Source organism: Rhinatrema bivittatum, chromosome 1, assembly GCF_901001135.1.
Source record: "Rhinatrema bivittatum chromosome 1, aRhiBiv1.1, whole genome shotgun sequence".
Lineage (NCBI taxonomy): Eukaryota > Metazoa > Chordata > Amphibia > Gymnophiona > Rhinatrematidae > Rhinatrema > Rhinatrema bivittatum.
The window spans coordinates 789,332,538-789,344,010 of NC_042615.1; the positions used below are offsets into that span (position 1 = coordinate 789,332,538).

The window sequence follows — 11,473 nt, forward strand, 5'->3', positions numbered from 1 at the left end:
CTGAGCCACCGCTTGACTCTTGGTCCCCCCCTTGGTGATTGATGTAGGCTACCGTCATCACATTGTCAGACAGGATCCTGACCAGACAGTTGCACAAAAGAGGTAAAAACTCCTGAAGGGTTAACCGCACCGCTCTCGTCTCGAGCCGATTGATGGACCACAATGCTTCCTCTAACTGGAACTGGCACACTGCTCCCCAATCGGAGAGACTGGCATAGGTAGTCACTACCATTCACCGAGGAACCTTCAAGTCCACTTCATAGTCCAAATGGCAGCATGAAAACCACCATGACAGACTGGTCCTTGCTGAGTCTATAAGTGGTAGGGGGAAGATGAAAATGCTCTGAGACACTGGATCCCAGCGGGATAGCAATGCCTGCTGAAGTGGTCTCATATGAGCAAACACACAGGGAATGAGTTCCAAGGTAGATGCTTGAAGCCAAGGACCTGCAAATAATCCCAGACCTTGGGGAGACAGGCCTGCAAGAGACTCCAAACCTGAGACTGCAACTTGAGCATACGCTCCTCTATGAGAAAAACCTTCCCCACTTTGGTATCGAATAGTGCCCCCAGAAAACTCAAGACTTGCAAAGGGAGAAGATGGTTCTTGGATAAGTTCACTATCCAACCCAGCAATTGCAAGCGGTGCATCACTGCCTCCACAGTTTGCCTGCATAGTTCTTGCAACTTTGCCCGAATCAAGCAATCATCCAGATACGGGAGCACCAAAACACCCTTCTGAGGGCCTCCACCACCATTACCATCACCTTGGTGAAGGTCCGCAGAGCTGTTGCTAAACCGAACGGAAGGGCGCAAAATTGAAAATGCTCTCCTAGGATCATGAACCGGAGAAATCTCTGATGGTCTGGAAGGATCCCGATATGCAGATATGCCAGCAATCTCCTCTTCGTACCGCCGCAATGATAGAACGCAAAGTTTCCATCTGAAATCATGGAACTTTGAGAGTTAAATTCACTTTAAGTCCAGAATTGGGCAGAACGCCCTGTCTTTTTTGGGCACCACAAAATAAATGGAATACTGTCCCCTCCCTTGCTCATGCGGAGGACCTATGGCACCTAACAGACGCAGGCGCTCGAGAGTTTGTAGCACGACTCGCTCTTTTTCTGCCAAGACACAGAGAGACACCATAAAGGGGCTCCTGAGCGGTCGAGCAAATTCGAAAGCATACCCTTGTTCTATCACACTTAGAAACCACGAGTCTGGCGTGATTTGGGCCCATTACTCAAAAAATGAGTGAGACAACTTCCTATCACTGGGATGGAGGAGTGGGCCAGCCTTGCTTCATTGTGAAGGCTTAGCCCCACCAGAACCCTGGCCGGTGACCTCTCTGCCCACTCTACGGGCATGAAAGGACTAGTTCCAGGATCGCGACCTCCCCAAGGCCTGTCTCTGCCCAGTAGCTGGGGCTCTGCTCTGCTGAAAATGTGGCTACAATACCGAGCGTGTCTAGAAGAGACCTCCTGGGCTTGTCTCTGGCAATTTGTGAATTCTACTCTCACCCAAAACTTTTATCAGCTGCTCCAGGTCCTCGCCAAAGAGCAGCTTGCCCTTGAACGGCAGTGCTCCAAGCTGAGCCTTCGAGGAGACATCTACCGATCAATTCCACAACCAAAGAAGTCTCCTGGCAGAGACTGCGGACATAATCGTTATGGAAGAAATTTGAATGAGGTCTTGTAAGGCATCCAAGCGATAAGCAACTGCGGCCTCCAGGTGCTCCCCTGCTGAGACTCAGAGGCTGACATATTTCTGTTTTCCTGTAATTTCTGCACCCATCACAGAGATGCTCAAAGCATAAAACTACTTCAGCCAGCCGCCCAGATGTCCAGCACAGACACCTCAAATACCTTCTAAGATGCACTTCTAACTTCTTGTCTTGCACATCCTTCAGAGTCGCGGCCCCCACCACTGGAATAGTCTTTCTCTTTGTAACTGCAGAGACAGAGGCATCCACCTTCGGAACCTGCAGGAGTTCCTGAGTGTCCTTGAGCAACGGATACAACTTATCAATAGCCCAGCTCAACTTAAGGCCAGATTCCGGAGTATCCCACTCCCTGACCACCAACTGTTTCACCAACTTATGAAATGGAAAAAAAGTCTTGGCAGGACCCCGCAAGCCCACCATGACCAGATCCACTTCATCCTGGTCCGATTCCTCATGAGGAGTCGCTATACCTAACTCCGTCAGGACATATGGTATCGAGGGACCCAGCTCCTCCTTCTGAAAAAGGTGAAGCACTTTGGGATCGTCTTTGTCCATCATCAGGACCTTTCCTGGCTCCTCGGCCAGATCCAGCAGACCCCGTTCAGGATCAGTGTCTACAGCGCCATCCTCCTGTGATAATCCAAGATCAGAATCTTCTGAGGATTCCTCAGCGGCCCCAGATGCTGGATGACCATGGACCCGCCGAATCCTCGTGGCCCCCCCGAAGGTCCCTGAAAACTTGGATCTCTTTCTAGGTGGGGATCCAGCTGCCCTGCGCTTGTGAGAGGGCCGCCCCATGGCCTGGCGGGCTAAAAAAGCCCTATGCATCAATACCCCAAATTCAGGCGAATAAGGAGAGAAACTCTCAGAATTCTCCTCTAGAGGGTCAGAGTCCACCTCCAACTACACTCCATGGGCCCCCCGGACCTCCTCGGGACTAAAATCGGGTGGAGAACGCACGGGCGGGAGATTCCCTCCCCCTGCTGTAAGCTGCGACTTAGCCGCAAAGTTTTCCAAAATGGCTGCCGTTCCCGCGCTCAGCGGAAATGGATCGTTAGCCTTGTGCTGCACAGCTTTTGGCTCACCAGACAGACGCTGCACAAGGGATGCCACCACAGTCCCTCCCAACGTGCCCTCCCCTGCAATGAGGCACCGGGTACATCAACTTGCCTGTGACAGGTGCATGAAGTCGCGGCCACAAAGCAAGCATTGGACCTCCTTCAGCATACCTAGGTTCCACGCCAACCATGTGGCAGACATCTGAACCGGGGGGGGGGGGGGGGGAGAGAAACCCATTGGGAAAGCTGAAAAAGTATATCGATCCCCCAAGCTGCCTCCCTGCACCACCGGCACCGGGAAAACTAGAAATAAGGCGATGTGATCCTTGCCTCTAAAATCTTGCTTTTCTATTTTGTTTTGTTTTTTTAAACTTTACAACAAAAAAACAGCAAGACACAGACAAGAGACAAAGAACAGTCTTATATGAAGCTTAGCAAAGGCTTCTCCCCGAACTCCAGGAGGTGAGAGAACTGGACTACCAGCTTTCACCTCTGGCATGGTAGCAAGAGCAATTTAGGGTTTCCAATTACCTCATACAAATTGATTGCTGTGTTAGCAGAGTTGTGGAATGTGGATTTGGTGTCCGACCTTGAAGATAATGATTTTATTTTCTATATAGTTGATTTTGATAAAAATATTCCCTCGATATTGTTAAGGGAATATCATCTCAGGATAGTTCATGGGTTAATAATTTCCCCTCATAGAGCATATCAGATGAAGCTTATAAATACCCCAAGATGTGTAAAGTGCTCTGCAGGTATAGCAACTCTATGTCATGGGTTGTGGGAATGTCCCCCAAGTCATAATTTCTGGGAAAATGTGAAGAATATATCTGAAATATTGGGGATACCGATTCCAGTAGACATCTGTGTGTCTTAGGAATATTCTCTGATGCTGTAATATTTTTTATTTGCAATAATTTCAAAAGCAGGCTTTTTAGTTAAGGGGGACATAAATTGCTAGGAAATGTATATTAAATGGATCCAAAGTGATGTACCAATGTTTGACTGTTGGTTTTCAGAAACTCTAGAACTTGGAATATAAATCTTGGAGTAGGACCCCACGAGGGGGGTGGGGGGGGGGGGCAGAATCAGCTTTCTACAAGACATGGAGTCCGTTCATCAAGAAATTGCCTGTTTCTCCACAGGGGAAGATTGATCTCAACTCTTCTTTGGCTATTTCTACAGTTACTACTAGTTGAAGAAATTAGATGAACCACTGTAAGCAGTCTCTCCTACTCCTATGATCTATGCTGGGGAGGGAGAAGGTGGGGGGGGGGGGAGGTGGGTTATGGAATGGGTTGATAGTATTGTTAATTTGTAGTTGCTTGTGTGTTGATGTTTGTTTGTACATGCATTAAAAACAAATAAAGATTTATTTAAAAAAAACAAAAAAAACAACCTTTCAGCTGGGAAAGCATTTTTGGGCACATAAATCTTATTTCTATGCATAAAGCCCCAAACTATAAGCCCGACACTGGAACTCCAGCTTCTGCCCGTAGACTGACACTAGCACTAGAAACTTTCCTCCCACTCTGCCCGAGTTAAATTTCCAGTGCTCAGACAACACGAGGTAACCAGTGCACTTCTCTGCATTAAGGGAGCAATACCTAATACTATCATTAGCATAAAATTACCATGCGCGGGCACTAAATTTAACTCACAATATTGTATGCACAACTCCTTGCTGTGTTACTAGTAGAGTTTGTGCATAAAAAATATGCACACAATTGAGGGTTAAACTGTGCACGGTGCTGTACACGTTTTTGCAATGGCCCCAAAAGAAATGGATCTGCACACAGGAAACAGTAAACACTTCCTCAAAGCTATCAGACTAAGCAATTCATAGGTTCTAGACACCAATCCCAAATACATTTAGCAAAGGATCGGGGCTTCCCTCACCTTATTTATTTATTTTTATATTCCGCTTTTCGCACTTTTTTCAGCACTTCAAAGCAGATTACATTCAGGTACTGTAGGTATTTCCCTATCCCCAGAGGGCTTACAATCTAAGGGGCTGATGTAATAAGACCCACAGCAAAATACGTGTTCATTTTGAGCGCGGGTTTTGATCACCGCGAGCGGCTGAAGCTGCCGCTTCCACGGAATGTAAAGAAAAAAAAAATTATGCAAATGACTTGTGCGCGGAAACATGCACATTCCTAAGCGTGTACAGGGCCTATGTAATAAGCGGCCGATAATCCGCGCATAAAAGCGAGTGAGCGAGGAAATGGGTCTCCCTATTAAGTGAAAATATGACCCTGGAAAGTATTTTAATATTTCAATTAACTGTGCTACAGAAAACAGGGCAAATATTTTCATGGATCCTAATTCACAACAATCTTGCCACTCTTCTGGCAGTGTATCTGTCCGCCCAGGGAAGTGCCTTCCTCGGACACCGTGAAAAGCTAGCCACTCGGAAGCCTAGATAAGCACTTAGCCAGGCGCTTATCAGGCCGCTCGTGCTCTGTTTGTGGCAGAAAAATCTGCACGATCAGGCACCCAGAAAGGCACCTAGCTACCATTCCCACTCGGGCATGACCAAGTAAGCGCCTAGCTCAGCGCCCGAACGGCAATAGTAGCTAGGCACCTTTCTGGGTGCCCGAAGGTATACATTCGCAACCCAGTAAAGTGCCTAGCCTTTCTGGGCGCCTAGCTACCGTTGCCGCTCGGGCGCTGAGCTAGGCGCTTACTTGGTCGCGAATGTATACGTTCCGACGACCAGAAAAGCACCTAGTTAAGCTGGCCACTCGGACACTCAGCTAGGTGGTTTTCAGGACGCTCAAACGCCGACATAGGAGTCGGCGCGGACACTTAACTCGTGCCCTGACTGTGGCGGTAAAAAACCCACATTAAAAATCCCGCACTAGCGTGGCTCCCTGCATTGCCTATGAGTACCTAATCGCCTGCTTTGCATGCCGTTAGCATGCATTCACACAGGACAAACTGTGGTCTGTAAGCGCATGCGTATGCACTTTTTTCCCCGCGCACAAAACCCTTATTATATCCCCGTGAGTACAGGCTTGCACAAACCCGCGGCAGCTTCAGCGCACCTTATTACATCGGCCCCTAAGTTTGTACCTGAGGCAATGGAGGGTAAACTAACTTGCCCGAGATCACAAGGAGCGACAGTGGGACAGGTCTGAACTCAAACAATACCATAGCACCTAAAGCCTATCCACTAGGCATGGTATGAGCAGTTAGGGAAGAAATACCAAATCCCTCTTCAGTACTCTGCCAAGACTAGCTCTTCTCCAAATGGCAGTCGTCATTATGCAGGGTGCTGGGCATGTGGCAAATCAGTTTTCAGAGTTGTCATAAGCAACTTTCTGACCTATTTGAACATGTCACCAATTAGGTCACAGCACTGACAGAATAATGTTCATATCTCATTTATGAGACATGCTAATAGCTAGGAGCATAAGGCCTCTTACAATTGTAATTTGCGTTCATCTAGTCACTTCTGGAAACCTCAAACTATCATTGCAGATACAGGGCGTATGTAATAAGGGGAAGAATAACCTAAAATGTATGCCAATTTTACTAGAATCAGCATTTAACACATACACTATTTGATTTCCGAGTTAGAAATTAATAGGTTACTGGTTTGAGAGTAAAATGTTCTAAGAATCTGAGTTTCTGAGCTTTCATGTTATCAAAAAGGAATACTGAGGAAAGGAGATTTGAATTTGAACAAAAAGGCCAAAAAAAAACCCCATGACCACAAACTTCATTTACAATCTAGACAATTACCAGAGAGTGAAATTTACTGCAAACTGTTATCAGATTGCAAATTTAAAAAAAAAAAAAATTTTACATTTGGGAAAAAGAAAAAAAAATGGAACAATGAAAGTTATTGTGGCCGGTTTTGAACTTAACAGTACTCCACAATATTTTTTCATAAGTTTTCATGCCAGGAAAAAAAAAAAAAAGTCTTCCACCAGACATGGTTGCGAGAGATATCGCTGGTCTTGGAAGACCTCCTCCACTTCAGTCCATAGGACTTTCTGGTGGAAGACTTTCTAGAAGCTATGAGGACATGAGACATCCTCAGAGGTCGAGAGTAACATGCACGGTTGTGGCCTAGTGGCCCAACAGCCTCAACATATGCCAAGCTCTCTGTTGGCTCACTAAGATCTCTGCCAGAATGGCCATCAGGGTGATAGCCCTAGCAGAACTCTGATGGATTCCAATGGAGGTGACAGGCTGAGATGGAACTTGGGGTAGTTGATAACGAACCCTAGTGACTTCAGAACCTGGATGGTTGAGCACATGGACTCCTTGCCCAAGAGGAGATGTTAATCAGCCAATCTTCAGATAAGGAAACACGTGCACTTGCAGTCTGCAAAGATGCACTGTCACCATGGCCAAGCATTTTGTGAAGACCTGCAGGGCAGATGCTAGCCCAAACAGCAGAACGCGGTATTGAAAGTGCTGGCTTTCCACCACAAATCTGAGATACTTCCAGTGACTGGGCAGTTTTTTAAAATAAGTCTCCACCGCAATAAATATTTGAAAAAGACTTTTGGCATCCAAATCCTCTTTGGAACAGAAAAGGATCGGTGGCTGACATTTGGACTGATGGAGGCTGTGGCAAAGCCCTGGGAACCGTGGAGGATGAACCGCCCTCACCATGGGGTCATTTGGGTGGCTTCTCAGCAAGAGTCTGGGCATCTCCGTGCCTAGCACCATGAATCAACAGGACAGATGCTGATGCTCAGCATGGTCCTTCCCCGGTGCAGAGGTCAAGGAAGTGGAACCCGATCAAGTCTTTGACATGGAGAAACCAGGCAAAGGCCCATCTCCAGAGTCTCTGATGACTATTGATGCTGACGAAGCTGATGGCCTCATCAGTGTCGATGGCTCAATGGCCATTGGTGAAGCTCCAAGGTCCCTTAATGTCGATGCCTTCGATGCTAATGGATTGGTCTTCCGGTGCCTGAAGAGTTGTTCCATCTTCTCCAGATGTCCTTTAGGGGTCATCTGGGTGCATCTCCAGCATCCCTGGACTTCATTTGAATACTGTATATAGGGAACAGCTATTTAATTATGGTGTTATGTTGTAAACCATTTCAGACACTCCTTGTGGTTCAAAAAGGTGGTGTATGAATTGTATTAAATAAATGTTACCCTTGCAAATTGTGCTAGCATAAAGGGATGTTCCGTGAAAGTAGAAGATTTAAAACAAATTGGAAAAAGTATTTTCTTCAGCCAGTGCACAATTAAGCTGTGAAATATGATGCCAAAAGATGTGCATGGCATCTAGCATAACTGGGTTTAAAAGGAGTTTGAATAAATTCCTGGAAGAATCCATAAAACTATTAGTCACTGGAGAAAGATATTACTTACCCCTGGGAAATGGATCTACTCTTTGGAACCTGTCCAGTACTTCCTAATGACCTGGGTTGGCCATTCTAAGAGACGGGATAACTGGCTCGATGGATCTTTGGTTTGATCAGCATAGCACATCTTATATTCTTAAGTTGCATAGTATGTTTTTATTTTAAGCAACCAAGAATGTAAGATCATGCAGGTTAGAATTTTGTTATAAAATGGCATTCAGTTTTATTTAAACTTTAGGCATCATAATATTCCATATATCCAAATATGAAAATATTTGTCACAGCTTCAGAAATCAAAAACTATAACAAAGTAAAAATTTCTGGAAATCATAAACTTCTTACACTCCTGTTTTCTGGCAGGATTTTTTTCCCCAAAAATTATTCATAAACGTTAACTGAAGGCCAGCACATTTGTATGCCTAAAAAAGCCCCTTAATAGCAATAAACTAACAGTTCACCTAGGGAGCAGGAGAAGTGAAGATCTAGTGTCACTCACGCCTTTAAAAGGCAGCTCGTGCACCCCTCTGATCAGGAAAGGGTAAGGAAGAGAGGATAACGGGATAAGAACAAGTTGAAGAACACAAAACTCTTGGAACAGACAAGGGAAAGTTTGTCATTTTTGCAACCTGTTCTCTTCTCAGCGCCTAAAGGCGTGCACATCAAGTAATTCATTTTTCACACCCATCCAAACCAGCATAAGGGAACCCCTCAACAACATCCCTTCTCATGCACCACCTTCGTACTCTTCTCGTCCATCTCCGATCCCACAGCAGTGCAAACACCTCTTCCTCTCCTTCTTCGTCTTAGGCGCCACAACGTATAACGTCATCAGATTGCGTCATTACGTCAGTTGTTGCCGTGACAGCCGCCGCTCTGACTCTCTTCTAGCTGAATAACAAAATGACCGCAGTCCCCTACCCCGTTAGGGGAGGTTATCGACTACGTAACTTCCGCCGGAAATGCGGTAGCCTGCGTAGAGAAAGTAGGGGAAGCTCTTTACAAAGTGTTTGAGATTCTCAGTTCATTCCTTCGCTGGCTGCCTGTAAACGCCAAGGAGAAGAAAGTGGTGGCGGGCTATCGTCCGGAAAGCTAGGGGGATCTAGGAAGCCAGATGTGTGAGACATGGCCGCACTGGTGTTAGGATTATTGCAAGATTTTATGGTTACACAGAGAAGAGGGCTGGGTGCTGAGTATGGAGTGGACTAAATATGGAATCTTGAATGTTCAGCTGTAAGGTGACAAAATCGTTCTAGGATAAGGAATGATATCTTCCAGACAGTCGCCTGTTTTGATCAAAATTATTAGATGCTTTAGAACCCACAAAAAAGCACTCGGCAAAGACCTAGGTTTCTTTCACATTGTGACCCACACAGTTATGCTGCCTGTCACCTTCTTAATTCCCATGAAACCTCTCCTCCTTATTTATTTATTTATTTATTTTTGGTTTTTATATACCGATCTTCCTGCATTAAATACAAATCAAACCGGTTTACAAGGAACAAGAAAACTGCCTGTACGGCGATACATAGAACTAAGAACATACATTGTAAACAGGGCAAACACAGTTAAAATTTAAAATTTAACTGAACAGAGAAAAAAATATTTACAATGCATAGTCATAAATGTCCTAAAGCATTCAAAGAGAAAAATGTGATTAGTTAAAATGCAGATTCTGGAAAAGCAAGGTTGAATAACCATGTTTTTAATTTTTTTTTGAAGGATATTGGGCAAGGATCTTGTCTAAGGTCCGATGGGAGATTGTTCCATTGAGTGGGTCCTGAGGTAGAGAAGGCTCTGATCTTTAGTGATGTTTTTGCTTGAGATACGAAGAGAGTGCCTTGATAAGCTCTTCTCATTGGCCTAGTGGGATTATTAGGGCGAACTTGGTGAGTTAAATCGATTGGGGCAAGATTGTGAACAGATTTGTGCATGATGGTCAGCATTTTGTATCGGATTCTATATTTGATGAGGAGCCAGTGAAGGTTGTAGAGAATGGGAGTGATATGGTCCCTCTTTTTGGAATTGGTTAGAATCCTGGCGGCTGAATTCTGTAACATCTGAAGAGGCTTAGTGGTAATAGCCAGGAGCCCAAGTAATAATGAGTTACAGTAATCGATTTTTGTGAGTATGCCGTGACGTCACGACGTTTGGCGTCACGGCTTGAGCGGCCCAATTGCACGCACAGGGGCCGCTTTCGCCCGTGCAGGCATCCGTCTTCACCGGCAGCTGGAGGCAGGGGAGCCGCAGTTCGTTTCTGCCGATGTCCATCTCCGAGAGTAGGAAGGGAGGAGGGGAGAGAAGACTGGCAATCCCGAGCGTAGGAGAACCGTCCACTTCGTTGCTACTTTTTTTTTTTCGCTTTTTCCCACTTTCGTTGCTTCGGGAGGAGGGGAGAGGACTGGGGCTGCCCCGGATACCACCCATGGACGCGGCCAGGGCAGGTGAGCGGGGGCTGGGGGAAAGTTTGCCGCCTACCCTTACCCCTGCCTCTAACGCAGGGGTAAGGGTAGGCGGTAAGTTAGCAGGTTAAACGCATGGCAAAACGGCAGGTTAAAAAAGCGATAGTCGGGGCGCGCGTTACTGTATGGGAGGGAATAGCTAATTCAATCGTTTACATCTAATATACATGCCGCGGGTGGAAGGGGTTACCCGGTGATTTAAAGAGGCGGTAAGAATGGGGTAAAGGGGATAGTGTATTGCGGATTGGACTAACGCGGCCGAAAAGTGAGTAGAAAGCGGGTTAGGAGTAGGGTAACCGCGGCCGCGCTTTACTGTATTGACCCCTTTGTGAGCGACATTGCAGACGGGATAGAAGGTAAGGTTTGTCTTTTTGCGGATGATACTAAGATCTGCAACAGAGTGGATATGCCGGAAGGAGTGGAGAGAATGAGACTGGATTTAAGAAAGCTGGAAGAGTGGTCGAAGATATGGCAGCTGAGATTCAATGCAAAGAAGTGCAGAGTAATGCATATGGAGTGCGGAAATCCAAAAGAACTGTATTTGATGGGGGATAAAGGGCTGATATGCACGGAGCAGGAGAGAGACCTTGGGGTGATAGTGTCTAATGATCTAAAGTCGACGAAACAATGTGACAAAGCAATAGCTAAAGCCAGAAGAATGCTGGGCTGCATAGAGAGAGGAATATCTAGTAAGAGAAAGAAAATGATGATCCCTTTGTACAGGGCCTTGATGAGGCCTCATCTGGAGTACTGTGTTCAGTTCTGGAGAATGTATCTCCAAAGGGACAGAGACAGGATGGAGGCGGTCCACAGAAGGGCAACCAAAAAGTTGGATGGTCTTCATGAAATGATTTATGAGGAGAGATTGAAGAATCTAAATATGTATACCCT

The 11,473-nt window shown here is 46.0% G+C and overlaps 1 protein-coding gene across 2 annotated transcripts in view; it reads right to left on the reverse strand.

Annotated features, from left to right (window-relative positions):
- HAUS1 (HAUS augmin like complex subunit 1) overlaps positions 1-9,019 on the reverse strand; it is a 43,791-nt gene extending 34,772 nt beyond the window's left edge. Inside the window, exon 1 of one of the 2 annotated variants that reach the window (XM_029580817.1) lies at positions 8,859-9,019. In XM_029580817.1, the coding sequence (XP_029436677.1) occupies positions 8,859-8,952 (94 nt within the window). In that variant the 5' untranslated portion in view covers positions 8,953-9,019. The remainder of the gene's footprint in view (positions 1-8,858) is intronic. The other variant, XM_029580809.1, reaches the window with a different exon arrangement.
- Between the last annotated feature and the right edge of the window lie 2,454 nt (positions 9,020-11,473).